This window comes from Leuciscus leuciscus (genome assembly GCF_965113295.1).
Source record: "Leuciscus leuciscus genome assembly, chromosome: 8".
Classification (NCBI taxonomy): Eukaryota; Metazoa; Chordata; class Actinopteri; order Cypriniformes; family Leuciscidae; genus Leuciscus; species Leuciscus leuciscus.
This window is the reverse complement of record NC_138732.1, coordinates 41830288-41856259: the sequence shown is the minus strand read 5'-3', so window position 1 is coordinate 41856259 and position 25972 is coordinate 41830288. Positions and strand designations below refer to the sequence as shown.

The 25972-nt window shown below is 44.7% G+C and overlaps 1 protein-coding gene across 2 annotated transcripts in view; it reads right to left on the bottom strand.

Annotated features, from left to right (window-relative positions):
• Nucleotides 1-2949: 2949 nt before the first annotated feature.
• The window catches only part of LOC309505095 (serine protease inhibitor Kazal-type 1-like), a 58633-nt gene continuing 35610 nt past the window's right edge, over nucleotides 2950-25972 (bottom strand). Inside the window, exons 1-4 of one of the 2 annotated variants that reach the window (XM_082178490.1) lie at nucleotides 3852-3960; nucleotides 3420-3445; nucleotides 3238-3344; nucleotides 2950-3127 (exon numbers count right to left, since the gene is read on the bottom strand). In XM_082178490.1, the coding sequence (XP_082034616.1) occupies nucleotides 3040-3127; nucleotides 3238-3344; nucleotides 3420-3445; nucleotides 3852-3891 (261 nt within the window). In that variant the 5' untranslated portion in view covers nucleotides 3892-3960 and the 3' untranslated portion in view covers nucleotides 2950-3039. Of the gene's footprint in view, nucleotides 3128-3237; nucleotides 3345-3419; nucleotides 3446-3851; nucleotides 3961-25972 lie in introns of those variants that run through there. The other variant, XM_082178491.1, reaches the window with a different exon arrangement.

The following is a 25972-nucleotide window of genomic DNA, read 5'->3' as shown; positions in this document are numbered from 1 at the left end:
ATTTATTTTATTTATTTTATTTTAGCAAACAGTGCTGCACAAAAAAGGTTTAGCCTACTGTTAAAATTAAAACATATAAAAATTAAATAAATAAAAATATTTTATTAGGTCTAGCTATATAATGAAAATGATATAATTATTTTAAATGATTAAAACGATTTTCACAATCACACAATATGTTGTGTGATTGTGTAATTCGTTTTAATATATTTTTTATTATTACTTTGAGAAGTAGGCTACATTCTACGATGCAATATTACTTTATTTATATAATAATTTCTTAAAGGTCCCATGACATGCTACTTTTTGTAGGCTTTAATATAGGCCTTAGTGGTCCCTAGTACTGTATCTGAAATCTCTTTCCAAAAATTCAGCCTCGGTGCAGAATTATAGCCACTACAAGCCAGTCCCAGAATGAGCTTCCTTCAGACGGGCCGTTTCGGTGTCTATAGCTTTAAATACTAATGAGGAGGAGAAAGGCGGCGCAAGGTGGAGGGTGGGTGTGGCCTTGACCATCTTGCGCAACGGTAACGTGGCGTGCATGTTTACGTTGGATATAGCAATGGCACGAAGACACGCAGTCTTTCAAGCATTTCAGTTTGACCCAGAATCTGATCCAGATGGAGAAGCAACGGATGAAGAAGTTGCAACTCAGCGGCTCCAGCAGGACGTTTCCGAATGGTTAGTTTAAAATATTATGTCTGGATACGGTACTTTATTCGGATGGTTTACAGTTATTATCATGTAGCTAACGCGACCCTACTGTTGCCTTTTCATGAGAGATCTGTAACGTCTGTAATTATCTTATTACAATTACATCAAGCTCTGCGATCTTGAAATGCGGATATCGCACGCGCCATATAACGCCATATAACCATATAACAGGAAAACGGTTATCCAAATAACAAAGACGTGTACAACACTCGCGTTACAGTATGTGTATTCACACACATAAACTGCATAGCTGCATAGCTAATGTTACAGCCACATTCTACGTGTAAAATCTAGGTAACCATAAACAGTAAAGCAACACACTTATCATTAGTTGACTTACTTGTCCGAGGTGTGTAACGTTAGCTGAGCCAAAGAGAGTGATCCAGACTTTAGTTTCAGACGTTCAGCAAGCCCGGCTCTGTATTGACCCTTCGGTGTTCATTTGTACATCCAATTATTGAGCAATTGTTATGCTTCGCTCGCTCAAAAGCCATGATATCTCTCGTGGACAAACTAAAATCGCGCGCGCGCATTCCTACTTCCTAGCGCATTTTCTCATGGGCGGAAAATATTCTCTGGGCGGGCAAAGCAGAGACAGGGGAGGTAACATTTCCTCCTTATGACGTCATAAGGAGGAGATTCAAGATCAGCGCGTATGAGCCTCCATTTTCTCAAAGGCAGAGAAAGATAGCAAAAGCTCGATTTACACCGATTGAAATTTTTTGAAACTTGGGGACCATATACAGGCTAGGGGAACTCATATTAATGTTAAAAAACCTCAGAAAGTGAAAATTTCATGTCATGGGACCTTTAAAGTTAAACCAAACTTTTATTTTGGCGGGTTGTAGTGAATAAAAGTTTTGCATTATTTATTTAGGCCTATTTTTGTATCAAATTAAATGCTGAAACGTTCTCAAAGTGACTCATAGCAGCTGGAGATGACACTCTTGTGTAAAAGCTCATACATTTTTACTCATGTAGGCCTATCAAAGTATGAAAGCCCGTGTCCGCCATAAAACTATAAAAAAGGTAGGCTAATTGGGATTTTTTAATCTCACAATTCTGACTTTAAAGTCACAATTACCTTTTCTTTTCTTTTTTGTATTCAGTGGCGGAAACAGGCTTCCATTACAAATGACATAGGCAAACTACTAAACGTCTTAAACAATATTACTTTAAAACATTTTAAATAAACTGACGGATAAAAAAAAAAAGAACGGAAAAATTTAAACCTAGCCTCTTAACTTTGATTTTACAACTAGGCTAGGCTACTGTATATCCGCGATCGCTCGGCCAAGAATTTCCCCGATGGTCTGACTGGATTCCGCGATTCCGTTCATAGTGCTCTAAAATTATTTCGCGGACCCCCTGGCAACGGGTCGCGGTCCCGAAGACCCCACTTTGAGAACCACTATTCTAAAGAACCAATGAGGTTTATTCTCGTGTGTTACGCAGCAAGTCTGAGCTTTCTCAAGAACCAATGAGGTTCATTATCGTGTTACGTAGCACGTCTGAGCTTTCTCCAGGACCATCGAGGCTCATTCTTGTGTGTTACACAGCATGTTTGAGCTTCAGCAAGAACCATTTTGAATGATACCAAACATGTATAGTGTTGAATGATAATTGTTCACATCAAGAGTTTTGGGTAAATTTCAGGTGATCTCCGCATGAGAGAGAGAAGAGATGGGGGAAGAGGAGGTGAAGGGAAGGAGATGTAGATTAAGACGATACTGAGGTGATTGACTCAGTGTTATTGTGTCTTGGGTGGGAATGCTCATTTTGCAGGAGAGAGTTCAAATGTTCATTTCCTTGGTTTTCTCAGAGAGTAGTCCTCTCTTAGCCAGATTGCTCTGCATCTTCCAGTTTTTCCAGTCTTACACCAGCGTCTCGGGTCAAAGGCAGTAAAACACCCTGGACAGATGGCCGGTTCATCACAGGGATGACACACTCACACCTAAAATCTCCAATTCACCTGTCCTGTATGTCTCTGGATTGTGGGGTAAACCCAGAGGAAACCAGCGTCAACATGGAGAAAACATACAAACTCTATGCAGAAAGACTCCTGACACAGCTGGGACTCCAGTCCTGCACATACCTGATTATACTATACATGTTGCTGATGGTTTTTTTTTTTTGTAATTATTATTTCTTCAGGAATTGTTGTCTTTTTATTTTTGACAAATAAATTCCTATTTGTAAAGATATTTTTGTAAAGATTTGAGGCAGAAAACAGAACAGCTTTAATAGGCAACATTTATTTATGGATTAAACCATTACACATTCAGGTCGTAATGAATGAGACATGAGTAGCTGACTAAAGGTCTGTCAAGCTGAATCATCTTTCCATTCCGGCTTCCATGGTTCATTCTCACATGGGCCTTCATTCTGGATTAAGATTTGAGTGCCTGATTCCCTAAAAAAGAGAGAGATTAAATTGAAGATTAAAGTTTGAAAGTGACCGACTCTAAACTGGTTTTAAACCTACAGTACTTTATTTTAAAATACATGCATTTTTAAACTCACTGGATGGTAAGACACAGTTCACATTCATTGCCGTATGTTATTCCATCGGATCCACACACGGGATCATAAATCTTTGGGCATCCGACAGAATAGTCCTTGCAATCAGGCTTGTCACATAAAAATAAAACACTTGAGTTATTTGCACTTGGAGAAAAGTAATTTTACAGCCTTTATTTACTCACCTTTCTTGCTCCATCAGATATGGCCACTGTTTGAGTCAAGAAGGAAACACAAGGATTAAAGTTTATCATGATATGACAAGAGGAAATCAAATAACATACATGCTAACTTCTAGTTTGGCCCATACAATGAAAGTCAATATGGTCTAATGTTTTTTAGTTTTTTACAAAAACAGAACTTTAGTCTTTTTTTTTTTTTTGTGAACTATACATAACTCACACTTAAAAATGTCTGAATGTCACTTTTTCATTTGTCTTACTTTAGCAATGGTGAAATAAGACTCTAAAGAATGTGCAGACTAAACAATCAAACTCTTCATTATTAACTAAATTAGACTGTTGCTGAGTATCAGGGTGTATCGCAGGTCCTCATGTGGCAAATTACCAACATCCTAACATCAGCTGTTTTGTAAATGAAATCATTATATTACTCACCTAGGACGCAGAGAAGGACGATGATTCCTCGTGCAAACATTATTCACAACCTGAGATTCAACTCACTGACGATATGATCAGTGATAAAATTATCCGCCTATTTATAGCAATACTGTATATGTCCATCCCACCAATTCATCACACACACACACACACACACACACACACACACATACACACGCACGCACGCACGCACGCACGCACGCACGCACGCACACACACACACGCGCGCGCGCACGCACGCACACACACACACACACAAATGCACACACACACACACACACACACACACACACACACACACACACACACACACACACACACAGTTTATCTGTCTCGTCCAATCCAAGGCTGTTAATTTTTTTAAATTTTTTATGATGCATAAATATCTGCAACATTTGTATGAGGCACTAATAAAATATACAAAATAGGGCCTAAAAGTATAAAAATGTTACCTTAATCATCATAAACCTCAGGGACTCCAGTATTATATGAGCTGATTGTATTTTCTGTTCTGTGAGGTTTGCAGTTTTTAGCCCTGTTGGACATGTGAGAATACTGATACCCGTACAATCCTTACTGAGGGATTTCATCACAACATTGTCATGACAGTGTGAAAATAAATGTTAGCCTTGGACTTGGATAGCAGTTTTGCATCTTGCCTGACTTTATTATTTTATATTTATATTAGAATTCTTCACATAACTATTGCTAATAATCATATTTAGACATTGGCAGTTTTATAAATAATATTTTGCATAAGAAGAGATGCAGTTGAAACAAGTCTTCAAGTTCAACTCACTATTTCATTATGTCCTAAAATCAACAGCAGTATTTGATGTTCTTTAGTGATTATGAGTCATGAATGATCACCCTGAAGTTTAGCACCTCTGCTAAAGTAGGACAAATGAAAATGAAAAAGTGACATTCAGACATTTTTAAGTGTGATTTAAAGTATAGTTCACAAAACAAAACAAAAAAACAAAAAGAGTAAAGTGTTTCAGACACCGGTTCACGCAGAAACGTTCCCCATAGCGTTCTGACGCAGTGTCTCGTTCCCTCAGGGAATATAGGATACAGTCGTAACCTGAGACGGTTTTTAATGCTGTTGTTGTTTTCTTTTCTTTCTTTTTTTAAAAGAAATGATTACTTTTATTCAACAAGAATGCCTTATATTGATCATAAGTGACAGTAAAGAAGACATTTATAATGTTACAAAATCTTTCTATTTCAGATAAATGTTGTTCTTTTGAACTTTCAGATCATCAAAAAATCCTGAAAGAAATTTGTACACAACTGATAATACTGATAATAACTAAATTGATAATAATCAGACATTTTTCTTGAGCAGCAAATCATATTAGAATGATTTCTGAAGGATCATGTGACACTGTAGACTTGAGTAATGGTGCTGAAAATTCAGCTTTGATCACAGGAATAAATTGTATTTTAAAATGTATTTAAATATTACATTTAAGATAAATGTTTTCTATTTCACAACATCACTGTTTTTGCTGTATTTATACATGTATAAATTCAGCATTGGTGAGCAGAAGAGACTTCTTTTGAACTTTTGAATGGTAGTGTTTGTATAAGTAAAGTCTTTGTGTAAAGAAAATGTACAGTCAGATTACTTCGTTTAACTTAAACTTGATTTTGTGAAAACAATACATTCAATCATTAAGTTTCCTCACAGTCATTCTCTATAGTTCCCTGTCACATTCCTCATGATATTCCCAGGGGAGGGTCTTTGTCTCTTCAGGTGTGAATCACAGCATTAATCATGATGATTCATGCCCTCCCCGCATACAGCCATTCTGACAACAAGTGTCTTACAAAAGTTAAATGACTATATTGCTCTGTATGAAGGAGTGCTCACACCGTGTCCTAACTACACGCGACCCGACGCGCGATAAAAGGTTATTTTCCATGTTAATGAGAGTGTGTGTCCTAACCAGTCGCGACGGCGACACACGACGACTCTATTTTAGAAACGGTTTCTATTTTTCTGCGACGTCGCGCTGGAACAACAAACACAAAGTGTGGCGATGATAATCTCAGGTGCTGTTTATGTGCTTTATTTAATGTTAAAAGCGTGTAATGTGACTTTGAATATCATTTAGTGCTCCAGCTTTGTGGCTGTAAAAGCAACAATGGATAATTCACCTCAGATCTTGAAATTAAACAAATGGAAACAAGAACATTCTTCAAACTGTGAACAAACGTGTATTATTTGACAAAGATTGTTTTAGTAACTCAGTAGCATATGTATTTTTAATAATGTTTTAAAACTGTGGGTTTTGATTGATATTTACGCATCTCGCAGTCGCGTCGCGTCTAGGGTGGACAGACAAATTATTTGTCGCTGGAATCTTATCATATCGCGTCTGGTTAGGACACGGTGTCAGGATGGTTTTCACATTGTTTTGAAGAAAAAACTCTAGGCAACAAGATCCAGTTTTGAAAAGCCTTGTGAACAAATGTTTAGGATACTGTGTGTTATATGGCCTAATTTCAGTGACTTACATATTTTTTTTAAAACCATGTATAAACGTTATTTTCTCAAAACCACAAATTTTGATGTATATGTTGCTCATATATTACTGTAGCCCTGTTTGTGCAGTATAATTAGACTTTAGCCATTAATATGTTTTTAAGCAACTGAAAAAGTACAAATGTCAGGGTGTGTCAAAACTTCTTCGGGGCCCCAAAATACCCTTAGGGCCGAGAGGGTTAATCAACTCTTCTTGATGGGCCGCTAGTTTTTGAATAGCCCCACTACTTGAAGCTAAGGCTGGCACATTCTTTTCACCTTCCTCTGACCAGGTAATCGCCGCTTCTATCACATCCTTGAAAGATATACCCCTCTGTTCCTTAATAGTCCTTTTCAAACAAACCCAAAACCAGTTCCTCCAGAACAACTTCTGGTTGAGGTACACAATTGCGGTCCCTTTTCAAAACCCTCTCCAACTTTTCCAGAAGAGCATAAGTATATTCCTTAACCGTCTCTCCTGGTCTCTGAGTGGTTTTGTAAAACTCCCTCAGTAGGGTCTCAACTGGTGTTCTGTCGCCATATGTGTCAAGGAGCACCTCAGATATATTTTCTGGATCATTTTCCGTTTCACCCAGTATCAACTTTACAGTTAGCCTCCCCTTTAAGGTGCTGTTTAAGAAGTTCATCTTGATCATCCTCGGGTTTGTGGGACAAGAGGAAGGTGGATCTCACTTGATCAATCCATTCCTCCACATCTTATTCCCCTGATATACAACTGAAATCAGAAAGCTGTCTCTCTCGAGGGATATAAATGGCTGGGGTTACTTTTCTGTGGCAGCTTTTGCTAATGCCAAGGCCTCACGTTGACCTTTTCTGGCTAGTAGCAAAGCTTCACCTTGTTCTTGCCATTTTTTGTTAAGTAAAGCCACTTCTTTCTGTAAATCTTCCATTTTTCAAAGTACTTAGTCCCCACTTACTTACATAACTTACATAACTCATTCACTTTTGACTATTCTTGTGTAAGACTGCAATTGTGTAACTTCTTTCCGTTATGTTATCTGCACATCATAGACACACCTAGACAAAACAAGAACAAGGCCTTGGACACACTTATACACTCGCATATCTGACCTCTCTTACTTGTTATTATATTTCTTACTATGCCATATATGGTATACATGTTTGATTAGTTGTGTGTCAACCAGTGGCGAGGCCACATAAGGGCCAGAGTGACAATCAAAGGTTTCAGAATGGTCTGGAAATTACTGCAAAATAATCATATCTGTTGTGTTTTTAACGTAAAATTTTTTTAACGTGTTTTATTACAAATACATATAACATAATGTTTTTATTTTATCTCTATGAATGCTGCGTCCATGATTCACACTGATAATACTGTGCCGTTTGTAAAATTTTTTGATTCATTTGTATTATTTATTCTACCCTTTCAGCTTTAAGTTTTCTCAAGAACCAATGAGGTTCAATCTCGTGTGTTACGCAGCAAGTCTGAGCTTTCTCAAGAACCAATGAGGTTCATTCTCGTGTGTTACGCAGCGAGTCTGAGCTTTCTCAAGAACCAATGAGGTTCATTCTTGTGTGTTACGCAGCGAGTCTGAGCTTTCTCAAGAACCAATGAGGTTCATTCTTGTGTTACGCATCAAGTCTGAGCTTTCTCAAGAACAAATGATGTTCATTCTCGTGTGTTACACGGCGAGTCTGAGCTTTCTCAAGAACCAATGAAGTTCATTCTCGTGTTACGCAACAAGTCTGAGCTTTCTCAAGAACCAATGAGGTTCATTCTCGTGTGTTACGCAGCGAGTCTGAGCTTTCTCAAGAACCAATGAGGTTCATTCTCGTGTTACGCAACAAGTCTGAGCTTTCTCAAGAACCAATGATGTTCATTCTCGTGTGTTACGCAGCGAGTCTGAGCTTTCTCAAGAACCAATGAGGTTCATTCTCGTGTTACACAACAAGTCTGAGCTTTCTCAAGAACCAATGAGGTTCATTCTCGTGTGTTACGCAGCGAGTCTGAGCTTCCTCAAGAACCAATGAGGTTCAATCTCGTGTGTTACGCAACAAGTCTGAGCTTTCTCAAGAACCAATGATGTTCATTCTCGTGTGTTACGCAGCAAATCTGAGCTTTCTCAAGAAATGAAAGCTTTAGCTTAAGTTCTGCCAGGAAGACTTAATTACTACGTCACTTATTACCTTCATCTCTATCCAATCACGTTTTTATACTTTCTGTATAAAAGATCGGTACTTACACATGTTTGAGTTCGCAGATGCCGACGTGACAACAACCTCCACCCTCCCCACCACCACCAGGATGGTCCTGTCCATACCTTCCAGGAGGGTCGGCTGCGCCCCTGCCTTCGTCTTCAGGCAGGAGATGCAGATCCGCTACCCTCGGATTACGAACTATGGACGGGGCCTACGCTAAAGAACTTTATAATGCTTGCTGGGCTGTCAATAAATGTATGCTTCGTTACATCATTTTATCTCCCGAGTCTTTCTGGTAGAACTAATGATGTTCATTCTCGTGTGTTTTGCAGTGAGTCTGAGCTTCCTCAAGAACCAATGATGTTCATTCTCGTGTGTTACCCATCAAGTCTGAGCTTTCTCAAGAACCAATGAGGTTTATTCTTGTGTGTTACGCAGCAAGTCTGAGCTTTCTCAAGAACCAATGATGTTCATTCTCGTGTGTCACGCAGCGAGTCTGAGCTTTCTCAAGAACCAATGATGTTCATTCTCGTGTGTTACGCAGTGAGTCTGAGCTTTCACGAGTTCACACTTACGAATGATCAGAGAGTAAACGGTTATGCGTATTTGGCGTGCTGTCCGGGGGGAGGGCTCCGAGCTCGGAAATTGGGCCCGAACCCAGAGTACTCCCCCCATCTCTGGTTAGGAAGATAACCATGCAAGTGTGAGGAGATGGGGTGGTGGAGGGATGCTGAAAACTGTAGAGGAATATGGGTGAGTCGACTGCGTATATTTATAGGTTTAACTCATGCTGATTGAGTGGACCTGTTGATTACTGATTGATGACAGCTGGTTGGAATGACTTGATTTCTTGATCATTAGAACGTGTTCCTCCGGAACCTTGTTAATAAAACATAATTTCTCAAGAACCAATGAGGTTCATTCTCGTGTGTTACGCAGCAAATCTGAGCTTTCTCAAGAACTAATGATGTTCATTCTCGTGTGTTTTGCAGCGAGTCTGAGCTTCCTCAAGAACCAATGATGTTCATTCTTGTGTTACGCATCGAGTCTGAGCTTTCTCAAGAACCAATGAGGTTCATTCTCGTGTTACGCATCAAGTCTGAGCTTCCTCAAGAACCAATGAGGTTTATTCTTGTGTGTTACGCAACGAGTCTGCGCTTTCTCAAGACCAATGAGGTTCATTCTCGTGTTACGCAACAAGTCTGAGCTTCCTCAAGAACCAATGAGGTTTATTCTTGTGTGTTACGCAGCAAGTCTGAGCTTTCTCAAGAACCAATGAGGTTCATTCTTGTGTGTTACGCAGCAAGTCTGAGCTTCCTCAAGAACCAATGAGGTTTATTCTTGTGTGTTACGCAGCAAGTCTGAGCTTTCTCAAGAACCAATGAGGTTCATTCTCGTGTTACACATCAAGTCTGAGCTTCCCTCAAGAACCAATGATGTTCATTCTCGTGTGTTACGCAGCGAGTCTGAGCTTTCTCAAGAACCAATGATGTTCATTCTCGTTTTACGCAGCGAGTCTGAGCTTTCTCAAGAACATTTGTTCATTCTCGTGTGTTACGCAGCGAGTCTGAGCTTTCTCAAGAACCAATGATGTTCATTCTCGTGTTACGCTGCGAGTCTGAGCTTTCTCAAGAACCAATGAGGTTCATTCTTTTCAGGGGCGGACTGGCCATCTGGGCCCGTATTCATAAAGAATCTTAATGCAAAGAGTAGCTCCTAGAGATTCTTAGAAATGTGGGCGTTTACTCTTAAAATTAAAGAAAAAATCCTAGTAAAGAAAAAAGTAATTCAGAAAGCATCTTAACCCTTAAAAGAGGTCTTAAGGTCAAAATTGTTAGGAGTACGGACGAGGACTTTTAAGAGGCTTAAGAGTTTCTTTAGCAGAGGAGAAAATGGCAGAAAGACGAAGAGGGAGAAGAAATGTGTTGCAGACAATGTATAACAGTGAGTTAATAAGACGCTATAGATTAGATCGTGCAGGGATCATGTTTGTGACTGATCTTATTAGAGACACGCTAATATCTCCGATACAGCGCATATGCCATAGCGCCAGAAATGAAAGTAATCACTACATTACGATATTTGGCAACTGGGAAAATTCCATGTTTGATACATTAAAACCAACATTCAAACCACCACTTAAATAGACATGCCAGCAATCAGTGTAATTGGAAAGAGTGGAACAATTTTTATCATTCTAAGCCAATCAAATACCTTATAGGAAATTAACAGCATGGTAAATAAAAATAAAAAGGATTTATATACACATATATAATGTGTGTGTGTGTGAGTGTGTGTGTGAGAACGGTCAAATAGGAAAAATGACGAATGTAATTTCAAAGTGAAGGCTTAGAACAGACCCTATACTTAAAATCACTTTTTTTCCCCTTCTTGGACAACCAACCAATCACAGTCGTCAAAAGATTGTGTCATACATAGCAACGGGGTCAACCCCGCCTCCTCACTAAGATGAAAGTTTTTGTCTTTTCCTTACTCAGAGTTGCTCTCAGATCAGTCCCAAATTGCTCTTAAGCTAAGACTCCTACGTAAAAGTTTTTAAGCTAAATTAAGAGTTTTCTGAGAGGATTCTTAGAATCTTTATGAATACGGGCCCAGGTATACATATTCAAGGGTGTGCAAAGAAGGGTGGTGTTTATGATTATATGTAGTGGGCTAGTTTCTATTTTTTTTGTCCCAGTCCAGCCCTGATTCTCGTGTTACGTAGCACGTCTGAGCTTTCTCCAGGACCATTGAGGCTCATTCTTGTGTGTTACACAGCATGTTTGAGCTTCAGCAAGAACCATTTTGAATGATACCAAACATGTATAGTGTTGAATGATAATTGTTCACATCAAGAGTTTTGGGTAAATTTCAGGTGATCTCCGCATGAGAGAGAGAAGAGATGGGGAAGAGGAGGTGAAGGGAAGGAGATGTAGATTAAGACGATACTGAGGTGATTGACTCAGTGTTATTGCGTCTTGGCTGGGGATGCTCATTTTGCAGGAGAGAGTTAAAATGTTAATTTCCTTTGTTTTCTCAGAGAGTAGTCCTCTCTTAGCCAGATTGCTCTGCATCTTCCAGTTTTTCCAGTCTTACACCAGCGTCTCGGGTCAAAGGCAGTAAAACACCCTGGACAGATGGCCGGTCCATCACAGGGATGACACACTCACACCTAAAATCTCCAATTCACCTGTCCGGTATGTCTCTGGATTGTGGGGTAAACCCAGAGGAAACCAGCGTCAACACAGAGAAAACATACAAACTCTATGCAGAAAGACTCCTGACACAGCTGGGACTCCAGTCCTGCACAAACCTGATTATACTATACATGTTGCTGATGGTTTTTGTTTTTTGTTTGTAATTATTATTTCTTCAGGAATTGTTGTCTTTTTGTCACGGGGTGACAAACAGCTCCAGATCTGTATGAGTGTTTGTCGTCATGACAACTAAACGGCAGATTGGCGACAGGTGTAGGGACTTCACTCTGAGCGTCTGATTGAGGCCACTCCCGCTTTTAGAGAGGATAAAACACACGAGGAGGAGAAGGCTGGGTGTACTGTGCCATGCTGTGGTGCTGTGTTGTTCTTCTGCCCTGTTGATCTGGATTGTCCTCCCCCCTGATCGTTGGTGGTTTCTCTCTCGTGGGGAATTGGTTACTGCACTGGGCACTGCAGTTGAGGGGTTGTCTTGAAGGAAGAGGAGCGTTGTTTGAGAGGACGCGAGGACGGCCCAGAGGAATGAAACGCGCTGACTGAGCTGGAGAAGAGAGAGATGAGTAGTTAACAAACTGAATCTCATAATTGCATTGTGTTCTCCACTAAATTGGGTATTGGATTGAAGTGTTTGGAGCATGTGTACACCCTTCACCGAGTGAAATACTGATTCTTTGTCGATCTCTCACCTCCTCTCCCCGATTGGAGTTCAGCGAAGTGAAGTCCGTCTGTGACCGCGAGGAAAAATCTCTCGAGTGTTCTGTCCGCCCCTGGCGATCATCAGCGCGGTAGACCAGGACTTGCGGGTGAGTGCTGGCCTTATGCGCACTAGAAGAGTGAAGTTGCAGTGTTTAAATTGACGTTTCCCCTCACGATTGCATGCTTAGAGTTGGATTGCAGTGTGTGTGTGTGGAAGAATATCTTTATTGCTGTGCAACCGCCCATGCGTCCTGGGGGTCTACTATCTACCGTGAGAGCTGAGTGAGATTGCTTACATCTACGTGCGGTGTCTAGAAAGAAGAACCTCTGCGAGATAACATCACCCCATTTGAGAACTGTGTATTGCTGTTGAAGTTGATTCTGTCTGTTCTAGAGAAAGCTCTGCTCTGTCTGTGACTTGGAGTCTGCTGCAGCCTTGAAGCCCAACTGCACGGTGTGAAGTTATCTGTCCCCTGCAACCCACGTGAGAGCTGTGTATTGCTGTTGAAGTTGATTCTGTCTGTTCTAGAGAAAGCTCTGCTCTGTTTGTGACTTGGAGTCTGCTGCAGCCCTGAAGCCCAACTGCACGGTGTGAAGTTATCTGTCCCCTGCAACCCACGTGAGAGCTGTGTATTGCTGTTGAAGTTGATTCTGTCTGTTCTAGAGAAAGCTCTGCTCTGTCTGTGACTTGGAGTCTGCTGCAGCCCTGAAGCCCAACTGCACGGTGTGAAGTTATCTGTCCCCTGCAACCCACGTGAGAGCTGTGTATTGCTGTTGAAGTTGATTCTGTCTGTTCTAGAGAAAGCTCTGCTCTGTCTGTGACTTGGAGTCTGCTGCAGCCCTGAAGTCCAGCTGCATGGTGTGAAGTTATCTGTCCCCTGCAATACACGTGAGAACTGTATACTGCTGTGTGAAGTCTTCATCTCGTCTGCCTTAGAGAAAGCTCTGCTCTGTCTGTGCCTTTGAGTCTGCTGCAGCCCTGAAGTTCAACTGCACGGAGTGAAGTTATCTGTCCCCTGCAACCCACGTGAGAGCTGTGTATTGCTGTTGAAGTTGATTCTGTCTGTCCGGGAGAAGCCCCGCTCAGCCTGCGACCTGAGTCTGCTGCAGTTTTGAGCCTACCTGCATGGTGTGAAGTTATCCGTCTCTTGGAACCCATGTGAGAACTGTGTATTGCTGTTGAAGCCGATTCTGTCACCTGTGACACTCATCTGTCTAACGCTCTCCCATTGAGAGTCTGGCAGCAGTCTGTGAAGGGAGTGCGCCTTGATCCCTCTACTCACCTGTGATACTCACCTGTCTAACGCTTTCCCACGGGGAGTCTGGCACCAGTCTGGAAAGGAAGTGCACTTTGAACCCTCTACTCACCTGTGATACTCACTTGTCTACTGCTCTCCCACTGTGAGTCTGGCCCCAGTCTGTGGAGGAAGTGAGCCGTGATTTCTCTACTCACCTGGGATATCCACCTGTCTAACGTTCTCCCACTGTGAGTCGGGCACCAGTTTGCGAGGAAGTGAGCCGTGATCCCTCTACTCACCTGTGATACTCCCCTGTCTACTGCTCTCCCACTGCGAGTCTGGCACCAGTCTGTGGAGGAAGTGAGCCATGATCCCTCTACTCACCTGTGATACTCACCTGTCTACTGCTCTCCCACTGCGAGTCTGGCACCAGTCTGTGGAGGAAGTGAGCCGTGATTCCTCTACCCACCTGTGATATCCACCTGTCTAACGCTCTCCCACTGTGAGTTTGGCACCAGTTCGTGAGGAAGTTAGTCGTGATCCCTCTACCCACCTGTGACACTTACCTGTCGAACGCCCTTCCACTGTAAGTCTGACACTCACCTGTGAAGGAAGTGATCCCCGTTCTCTCTACTCACTTGTGATACGCACCTGTCCAACGCTTTCCCACGGGGAGTCTGACACCAGTCCGTGAAGGAAGTGAGCCTCGATATCCTTACTCACCTGTGATACTCACCTGAGATTCTCGCCGGTCCATACCCGCGGCGGTGCTGTTCCGGGTTCCTGGGAAGAAGAAGACAAGGAATTTTAGATTAGGATTTCTTAATTGCTTTTTAATAGAAAATAAAGTTGCCATTCCTTTTACTCCTGCCTCTTGCCTCCTCCTTGATACGCTCCTCTGGGTGACAGTGGTTTAGGGGTGAGCGCAGTCTGGCTTGGCCCACCCCGACCTGTGACAGACATTTGGCGTAGTCGGCAGGGTTCACCTTGAGTTGAGCGGTCAGAGGTTGAGATGGCGGAGGGGGAAGAGCCTCGGAATCGGCCACCTGTCATGCCGATTTTCATGGGTGCTCCATGGGCCCCGAGGTATGGAGGTCCGGGGTCTGAAGTAAGTTTGTCCCTGTGGAAGACCCAGGTGGAATATCTGGCGGGGCTCCAAGGGTTGAGTGCCCTACAGAAGGTCCAGTTTGCCTTGAATTCCCTGGAAGGGGAGGCGAGAAGAGAAGTTCAGGCGGCACCGGAGGCCAACCGAGCGACGATCCAGGCCATTTTCGACTTTCTCACGGGGCAGTATGGAGACACTACCCCGGTAGCTGTTCTGAGGACGAAGTTCTTCAATTCTCGCCAAGGTCCTCGGCAATCTGTGCGGGCCTTCGCCTTGCAGCTGCGGGAGCAGTATTCTCGACTCACGGGGAGACAGGACCATGGCCTGGGGGGCGAGGAGGTGTTACTGCGAGATCAATTCTTGTTGGGGCTGCGAGAGGGTCCCGTACGCCAGAGCTTGCGGGAGCAACTTCGGAGAGAGCCAGACTTAACCTTTGAAGAGCTGAGACGAGAAGCCCTGGCCCTCGAGCGTGACCAGGCGGAGCATGTGGAGGCTCCCAGTTGTCTAGCTGCCAACGTTGTTGACCCCCTCCCGGCCCCTCCGGCACCCGATTGGAAGCAGGCCCTTCGGGAGGAGTTGAAGCGGGATGTTCGGGAACAAATGTCCGAGTTGGCCAAGTCCATCATAGAAGAGCTCCGTCGAGAGCGCCCACCGCCATCCTTTCATTCCCGAGAGCGGGCTTATTCTGATGGGAATCGCCCTTCGGAACGCCGTCCTCCCCGGCCAGTGGGCTCCCGATTCCAGTGGGACGAACAGGGGCGGCCCATCTGTAACGGCTGTGGAGAGCCCGGGCACTACTTCCGCCAGTGTTCCGCTAGACGAGCATCACGAGGGGGTTTTTAGAGTCTCCGGCCACTGTGGGTCAAGTGGTCGGGACCCCCTTATCAGACCCCTCTTCTTCTGCATCCTCTCGGAATCATTTGATAGGCCGTTGTCCAGTGGTGGTGGCCCAAGTTAATGGTCAAGAAATCCGCTGTCTCTTGGACACTGGCTCCCAAGTGACCTTATTTGCCGAAAGTCTGGCCCATGAGCTGTTTGGCACCAATGGTAGGTCTCCTGCCGAAGCTCCCTGGTTGACGCTACGTGGGGCCAACGGGCTGGACATACCGTATGTGGGATACCTCGTGACTGATCTGAAGATCCATGGAGTTGTAGTGCCTCAGAAGGGGGTAGTAGTTGTCCGAGACCCGTGTTTGGGGTCCCATCGGGCCTTGATCGGGATGAATGTTATCTCGGAGTGCTGGGAGGAGCTATTCCGGAGTGGACCGGCGCGAGCAACCGTAACCCCAGCCAGTCGGGAGTGGGATCGCATCAGGGCCGATTGCCGCCGGATATGTCTGGCCGAACAACAGCACGATCGAGAGAGTACAGGAAGAGTGGCCTGTCGCTATGCCCTGTCGATCCCCGCTCAGAGTGAGGCTGTAATCTGGGCCAGACTGCCCCCTCGACGTTATACTCCGCAAGAGTGGGTTATGGTGGAACCCCATGAAGAGGGTCCCAGGGTGGAGGTGGCTCGAGGACTGGCAACCGTTCAGGGAGGCCGAGTCTTGGTGAGAGTTAGGAACACGAGTCCCTTCCTTATTCACCTGTATCATCGTCAATGCTTGGCCCGGGTGACCTCAGTAAAGCCGCAGCAGGTTTGTGAGCAGGATGAAGTTAACTTCCAGCGGGTGGGTCCCACGGTGGTCGAAGTGGCCTTAGCCCGGGCCGGTCCCGGGGTGGAGGAGACCGGAGGACTGCCGGCTCACTTGAGGGGAGAGTCGTTACGAGGCGACGGACTGCGGGAAGAGCAAGTGGGACAACTTCATGAATTCTTGAGGAAGTGGCAGCACCTGTTTTCCACTCACGAGGAAGACTATGGTCGCACCGATGTAGTAAAACACCAGATTCCAACCGGGGATGCCACGCCGAGCCGAGAGCGTTACCGACCTGTACCCCCGACCCTGTACACTGAGATCCGCACTCTGTTGCGAGGAATGCTCGACAGAGGGATTATTCGTGAGAGCAGCAGCCCCTGGGCCGCACCGATAGTGTTAGTCCGCAAGAAGACAGGGTCTTGGAGGTTTTGTGTAGATTACCGTCGGTTGAACCAGGTAACCAAGAGGGATGCTTTCCCACTGCCCCGAGTGGAAGATTCTTTGACGAGCCTTACGCAAGCTGCCTGGTACTCCACCCTCGACTTGGCCAGCGGCTATTGGCAGGTGCAGATGGACGAGCGGGACCGGGAGAAGACAGCATTTACCACCCCTTTCGGTCTCTATGAGTGGGACCGGATGCCGTTCGGCCTCTGCAACGCCCCCGCTACATTCCAGCGGCTGATGCAGCGCTGCTTGGGCAGTCAAGTGATGGATACCACCCTTGTCTATCTGGACGACATCATCACTTACTCTCCCGATTTCGAGTCCCACCTGGAGCATCTTGGGCGAGTCTTCCGCTCCCTAAAACGTTATGGACTAAAGCTACAGCCCAACAAATGCCAGCTCTTCAGGAAAGAGGTTAAGTTTTTGGGACACGTGGTCAGTGCGGCAGGGATCTCCGTTGACCCAGAAAAAGTGAGGGCAGTGCAAGAGTGGACAGCTCCCCAAACGGTGCGCCAAGTTCGGTCATTCCTGGGCTTTGTGGGCTACTATAGGCGATTCATCAAGAACTTCTCTAAAATCGCCAAGCCCATTAACCAGCTGTTGGGAGGTAAGGGTCGAGCACGGGGCCGAGGATCCCCTCCCATCCAATGGGACTCAACCTGTGAAGCCGCGTTCCAACGGCTTAAACAGGAGCTTCTACAGGCCCCGATATTGGCATATGCCGACTTTAACCAGCCCTTCATCCTGTACACCGATGCTAGCCAGCTAGGGTTGGGAGCTGTCTTGGCACAGAAGCAACAGGGGGAGGAGAAGGTGATTGCCTATGCGAGCCGAAGTTTACATCCGGCCGAGAAGAATGACTCGAATTACAGCTCCTTTAAACTCGAGCTACTGGCCATGAAGTGGGCGATGGGCGAAAAGTTTAAAGACCACCTGTGGGGGACTAAGGTACAGGTGGTCACAGACAATAACCCGCTGGTACACCTACAAACAGCCAAACTGGGGGCAGTAGAGCAACGCTGGGTGGCACAACTGGCCAACTTTGATTATCAGATTCAGTATCGGCCAGGCAGAGAACACACCAATGCTGACGTGCTGTCCAGGCTCCCGGGTGAGAGATCGGCCGGCCATATACCGACCCCAGGATCAGGGTCCGACGAGGGGCTGATGGTGGGAGTTGTTGAAGCACCGGGGCAGACACCTGAGGATCCCCCTCCCTGTTGGGGATGGGAACCACAACGCTGGAGGCTGTGGTAGGGCGAGGATGGAGATGTGCTGCGGGTGCGGACATGGGTAGAGCAGAGGATTTGGCCGGAGGGGGCAGAACGTCGAACTCAGACTCGGAGTGTGCGAGGCCTGCTGGGACAGAGGGAGAGACTCTATTTGAGGGATGGGGTGCTCTGCAGGGCGCTTCAGGACCCAGGCCAAGGAGAGGAGGTCTGTCAGATCGTGGTCCCCGAAGGCCGAAGGCAGGCTTTGTTGGAGGCGTATCATGTTAGGATGGGACATCAGGGGCAGGAGAGGACATTGGCTTTGCTGAGGCGACATTTCTACTGGCCTGGGATGGAGGGCACCATCAGGACTTACCTTCAGGGATGCCCCCGTTGCACCTTGTTTAAGTCCAGGAAGGAAGCACGGGCACCGCTGGCCCCGATTCAGGCCAAGGCACCTCTGCACATGGTGGCCATGGACTTTCTCACTCTGGGACGACCGATGGATCAGATTCAAAATATTCTTGTTGTCACCGATCTGTTCACCAAGTATGCTTGGGCCATCCCCACTGTGGATCAAACTGCCCTTACGACTGCCAACGCTCTCTGGAGGTATGTGATTCAGCCCTTCGGATGTCCGGAAATCCTCCATTCAGACCAAGGGGCCAACTTTGAGTCGAAGGTGATCCGTGAACTATGCCAACTGTACGGATGTAAGAAGACCCATACGACCCCGTATCACCCTCAAGGAAACGGAGGGTGTGAGAGGTTTAATCAGACCCTATTGGGCTTGCTGGGAACTCTGGAGGAAGAACAGCAGGGCCAGTGGGCAGATAGGCTCCCAGCAGTGATACAGGCATATAATAACAGCATACACAGTACCACCGGTTATGCCCCTACCTACCTGATGTTCGGCCGACATGTAAGGCTCCCAATGGATATGCTCTTGGGAACCACTGGGAGAGAAGAAGGAGGTAGTCTGTCCGATTGGGTAGCAAGTCACCATCAACGCCTCCAGTCCGCCTACGAACAGGTCGCCGGCCGGATTAATCAGGCAGCGTTAAAGAACAAGAGACTATACGATCGGACTGCCCGAGAAGCCCCGCTACTGCCTGGGGAGAGGGTGCTGCTGCGGGATAATCGCCGACAAGGGAAGGGAAAATTGAGCAACCGATGGGAGGCTCAGCCATACGTCGTTCAGCGACAACCCCATTCGGACCAACCTGTATATGCCTTACGGCCTGAAGGGAAGACGGGCCCGGAACGGGTTTTACACCGCAACCTGATCCGCCCCTGCCCGAATTATTCTAAGCCAGTGGTAGAGAACCCACAGGCCGAGACGACGTGGATGCCCCCACTGGTGGGATGGGCAGTGATCCCAAGGGGCCTAGGCCCAGGACCACGACCTGAAGCCCCCCTCTCTCCACCTCGACGTTCCCAGCGGGAGAATCGGGGCCAGCCCCCAGCCAGGTACGGAGACTGGGTGTCGGGAGACCGTTCTCGGGACTAGAACGGTTTGGCGGGGGGGTATGTCACGGGGTGACAAACAGCTCCAGATCTGTATGAGTGTTTGTCGTCATGACAACTAAACGGCAGATTGGCGACAGGTGTAGGGACTTCACTCTGAGCGTCTGATTGAGGCCACTCCCGCTTTTAGAGAGGATAAAACACACGAGGAGGAGAAGGCTGGGTGTACTGTGCCATGCTGTGGTGCTGTGTTGTTCTTCTGCCCTGTTGATCTGGATTGTCCTCCCCCCTGATCGTTGGTGGTTTCTCTCTCGTGGGGAATTGGTTATGGGCACTGCAGTTGAGGGGTTGTCTTGAAGGAAGAGGAGCGTTGTTTGAGAGGACGCGAGGACGGCCCAGAGGAATGAAACGCGCTGACTGAGCTGGAGAAGAGAGAGATGAGTAGTTAACAAACTGAATCTCATAATTGCATTGTGTTCTCCACTAAATTGGGTATTGGATTGAAGTGTTTGGAGCATGTGTACACCCTTCACCGAGTGAAATACTGATTCTTTGTCGATCTCTCACCTCCTCTCCCCGATTGGAGTTCAGCGAAGTGAAGTCCGTCTGTGACCGCGAGGAAACATCTCTCGAGTGTTCTGTCCGCCCCTGGCGATCATCAGCGCAGTAGACCAGGACTTGCGGGTGAGTGCTGGCCTTATGCGCACTAGAAGAGTGAAGTTGCAGTGTTTAAATTGACGTTTCCCCTCACGATTGCATGCTTAGAGTTGGATTGCAGTGTGTGTGTGTGGAAGAATATCTTTATTGCTGTGCAACCGCCCATGCGTCCTGGGGGTCTACTATCTACCGTGAGAGCTGAGTGAGATTGCTTACATCTACGTGCGGTGTCTAGAAAGAAGAACCTCTGCGAGATAACATCACCCCATTTGAGAGCTGTGTATTGCTGTTGAAGTTGATTCTGTCTGTTCTAGAGAAAGCTCTGCTCTGTTTGTGACTTGGAGTCTGCTGCAGCCCTGAAGCCCAACTGCACGGTGTGAAGTTATCTGTCCCCTGCAACCCACGTGACAGCTGTGTATTGCTGTTGAAGTTGATTCTGTCTGTTCTAGAGAAAGCTCTGCTCTGTCTGTGACTTGGAGTCTGCTGCAGCCCTGAAGCCCAACTGCACGGTGTGAGGTTATCTGTCCCCTGCAACCCACGTGAGAGCTGTGTATTGCTGTTGAAGTTGATTCTGTCTGTTCTAGAGAAAGCTCTGCTCTGTCTGTGACTTGGAGTCTGCTGCAGCCCTGAAGCCCAACTGCACGGTGTGAAGTTATCTGTCCCCTGCAACCCACGTGAGAGCTGTGTATTGCTGTTGAAGTTGATTCTGTCTGTTCTAGAGAAAGCTCTGCTCTGTCTGTTACTTGGAGTCTGCTGCAGCCCTGAAGTCCAGCTGCATGGTGTGAAGTTATCTGTCCCCTGCAATACACGTGAGAACTGTATACTGCTGTGTGAAGTCTTCATCTCGTCTGCCTTAGAGAAAGCTCTGCTCTGTCTGTGCCTTTGAGTCTGCTGCAGCCCTGAAGTTCAACTGCACGGAGTGAAGTTATCTGTCCCCTGCAACCCACGTGAGAGCTGTGTATTGCTGTTGAAGTTGATTCTGTCTGTCCGGGAGAAGCCCCGCTCAGCCTGCGACCTGAGTCTGCTGCAGTTTTGAGCCTACCTGCATGGTGTGAAGTTATCCGTCTCTTGGAACCCATGTGAGAACTGTGTATTGCTGTTGAAGCCGATTCTGTCACCTGTGACACTCATCTGTCTAACGCTCTCCCATTGAGAGTCTGGCAGCAGTCTGTGAAGGGAGTGCGCCTTGATCCCTCTACTCACCTGTGATACTCACCTGTCTAACGCTTTCCCACGGGGAGTCTGGCACCAGTCTGGAAAGGAAGTGCACTTTGAACCCTCTACTCACCTGTGATACTCACTTGTCTACTGCTCTCCCACTGTGAGTCTGGCCCCAGTCTGTGGAGGAAGTGAGCCGTGATTTCTCTACTCACCTGGGATATCCACCTGTCTAACGTTCTCCCACTGTGAGTCGGGCACCAGTTTGCGAGGAAGTGAGCCGTGATCCCTCTACTCACCTGTGATACTCCCCTGTCTACTGCTCTCCCACTGCGAGTCTGGCACCAGTCTGTGGAGGAAGTGAGCCGTGATCCCTCTACTCACCTGTGATACTCACCTGTCTACTGCTCTCCCACTGCGAGTCTGGCACCAGTCTGTGGAGGAAGTGAGCCGTGATTCCTCTACCCACCTGTGATATCCACCTGTCTAACGCTCTCCCACTGTGAGTTTGGCACCAGTTCGTGAGGAAGTTAGTCGTGATCCCTCTACCCACCTGTGACACTTACCTGTCGAACGCCCTTCCACTGTAAGTCTGACACTCACCTGTGAAGGAAGTGATCCCCGTTCTCTCTACTCACTTGTGATACGCACCTGTCCAACGCTTTCCCACGGGGAGTCTGACACCAGTCCGTGAAGGAAGTGAGCCTCGATATCCTTACTCACCTGTGATACTCACCTGAGATTCTCGCCGGTCCATACCCGCGGCGGTGCTGTTCCGGGTTCCTGGGAAGAAGAAGACAAGGAATTTTAGATTAGGATTTCTTAATTGCTTTTTAATAGAAAATAAAGTTGCCATTCCTTTTACTCCTGCCTCTTGCCTCCTCCTTGATACGCTCCTCTGGGTGACAGTGGTTTAGGGGTGAGCGCAGTCTGGCTTGGCCCACCCCGACCTGTGACATTTTTATTTTTGACAAATAAATTCCTATTTGTAAAGATATTGGGAAAAAAAAATCTGCATTTCTCATTCTTTCTTTATGCTGTAATACAGTCAGTAAAATGAAAGATCTAATTTTTAGCTTCATCCAGAGGAATTTACAGTCCGGGTCTCTTCTCTAGTCCAACAACCAACAGCCTTGCATTACGTCCAGGACCAATCCTAAAGGAGGAAGAGGAGACCGCAGAACCAACAACAGAACCAACACAGCTGCATTCTGTCACGGACGTAACAAAGAAATACTGATTTATGTGAGAAACCATTCAAACTTTAAAGATAAGGTCATCATTTATGCATTTCTGCCTGTTGTTAGCGTTTTTCTAGATCAGCGTGTTATGAATGTTTCTGAATGAGAAGTGTTGCCAGTGATATGGTGGAACGAGCTTATTTTGAGACATATATGAAGTGTTTTGTTGGTCTGAGTGAGTTTTGGAGGTGAGATGAACTGTTTGGCCAAGATTCATGTTGCTAATACAGACTGTATGAAGAGTTTTGAAAATGTGGCTTCAGTATTGAAAAATGCTTTTTAAATAAACTAATAAAAATCAATAATAACATCTAAGCCTCGTCATTTTCACCACCTTTATTATATTAAAACTTATGAAAGTATTGGAGAGATGTGCAATGATTGGTGGGTAAGTTTTCCTCTCCAGTTCCTGTGAAGTGATGTGTCGATGTTCCCGTATTCCCTGAGCTGTTCGCAGGGCCTTCACATGGGTCTTGATCGCTCCCTTCAGATTGGAATCTCACTTTAGATGGTATGGGCAGTATTTTAATTACATGTATTTTGAAATACGCATTTAATTACTTTTGAGTATTTTGTAATTTGTATTTTCCTTAAATAATATATTAACAGGGCACTTATGGTCGAATGGAACGCACTTGAGGTTTTTAGTGGTGTTTTCTGCACAGGGTGTGTTAATATTTTCTTATTTCTCAAACTTTTGACTATTCTTGTGTAAGACTGCAATTGTGTAACTTTTTTCCGTTATGTTATCTGCACATCATAGACACAAACAAAACAAGAACAAGGCCTTGGACACACTTATACACTCAACGCACATACATTTGAACATCTGACAACTCCTGTTATATTTCTTAATCTGCCATATAAGGTAAAGGTTGATCTTGAGTATATGACTGGATGGCCTGGCCAACTGAAACATATGCCTCGGTTCTTGATAAGGATTGGTTTGCTTGATGCCCTAAAGAAAAGAAGAAGAAGAAGAAGAAGAAAGAAGGGGGGGGGGGGGGGGGGGATTAAGATTAAATTGAATATTAAAATTGAAAAGTAACAAACTATTTTTAAACCTACAGTAATTTATTTTAAAATGCATGCATGTTTAAACTTGATGGCAGCACACAGTAGGCATTCATTGCCGTATTTTACGTCATCAGTTCCACACACGGGTGAAGAGGTCGATGGGCTTGGGTCAGGCAAGTTCTGGCAATTAGGCTGGTCAGATAAAATAAAAATAAAAACCCTAGAGTTTTTTTTTTTTTGCACCTGGAGGAAAGCAATTCTACAGCCTTTATTTTATTGCGGATCCTTAAAAAGTATTAAAAACTAAATTAATCCTTTTTGAGGATCCGCAGGAATCCTGTGATACCCGTACAATCATTACTGAGGGATTTCTTCATAACAATGTGAAAATAAACTTTAGCCTTGGACAGTAGTTTTGCATCTTGCATCTTGCAACTTGATAAATTGTATTTATATTAGAAGACTTTACATAACCATTGTTAAATGATATTTAGGCAACAGCAGTTTTAAATTAAATGATATTTTGCATAAGAAGAAATGCAGTTGAATGAAACAAGCAAGACCTCAAGTTCAACTCACAGACTCACTATTTCATTTCGTTAAATCAACAGCAGTATTTGATGTTCTTTAGTGATTATGAGTCATGAATGATCACCTCAAAGTGATAGAAGAATGAAATTCTCTTCTACAATGTAATAAAAGACACACTTTCCCCAGTTTGAGAATCATGACTTCAGGTGTGTGTGTTAAATGTTTTGGCCAGACTGACTCAGATTAACACTTATTCTGTTCCTAAAGTATCATAAAGTATCATAAATGATCATAGAGTATGATCAAATTCGCCACAGTGGTCGGGCTCGTCACAAACAGATGAGTCGGCCTATAGAGAAGCAGTGGCGGTTTTATATTCACCCTCATGTCGTTGCAAATATGGCTTTCTTCTTTTGAACTTAAAAAAAAAAAAATTGTGAGAAAGTTCTCGTTTTTTTCCCCATCCATAAAATTGAAGGAAATGGGCATCGAAACAGTTTGGTTACTCTCTTTTCTCTTGTGCTCAACAGAAGAAAGAAACCCTACGGTTTTGAGGGTGAACTAACACTTTAATCTATTTTCAGGATTATTTTTACAGGGTCATGTATCAGTCTTAAATGTGCTTTATAAATTAATAACCTAAACTTGTCCATTCCAAGGCTGTTCATTTAATGATTTTTTTAAATATGATGCATTATTATCTCCAACCATTTCCATGAGGCACTAACAAAATTCTAAATAGTATAAATTAAAGTATAAAAAAAAGATGTAACTTTGATCGTCAACCTCAGGGACTCCAGTATTTTCTGTTCCCTTTCAGTTCAAGAAGTCCTCGCTGCAGCCTGTAGCACGATGACGTAGTTGGATGATCCAATACGTACTGAATGGGGAGGTTCGGATCATTTTGCTGACTCTCTTGTTCGATCTCGTTCATCAAAATTAATGAATCTTTTTTTCCGAGTCTTTTTTCCGAGTCATTTCGTTCATTTAAGGGGCTTTAAATGTTATACTTTTATCTGGCAAATTCCCCGAACACATCCACCTACGCAATCTTGATCATATTCTGAATTAAGAAATCATTATAATGCAGTCAAAAATAATTTACATTGAACATACATAATTACTAAGAGTCTTTTGTTCATTTGTCACGTTCATGAACATAATTCGCATGCGCTGGTCTTAAGTGAGATGATGTTCTAACCTGTGTAGTAGTAGCCTACTGATAAATAGTAATAAGTAATTATTGATGAATAAGTAATTATTTACATAAATGTGATGCTTTCCTAGTTTCTCTCTACATACATGCAAAATAGTTAATTTTACAACATTTTAAATTTAATGCGTGTATACAGAACATTTTAAAATAAAGCCATTTTATTTTATTCAGGTCATATTTGCTGTTGAGTGAAAGCAAAAATGAGTCAAGTAATTGTCTCTGTAATTTTAATCATAGAGGTAGGCCTACAATAGCCTACAATAGGCTACGGTCTGTAAACAACTTAAAATAGGCTACACATTCGCAAACGCAAAAAATAATAACAGCATCAAGAAACTAAATCTTGTCAGAAAAAAAAAGTGCTTAATGATATTTTGCCTGGTAAGAGTTCCTTCTTTAATGGCTATACTAATTTTTCCACAGTGCTCTGTACATAAGTTCCCTTAAAGGGATACTCCACTTTTTTCGGAAATATGCTCATTTTACAACTCCCCCAGAGTTAAACAGTTGAGTTTTACCGTTTTAGAATCCATTCAGCCGAACTCCGGGTCTGACGGTACCACTTTTAGCATAG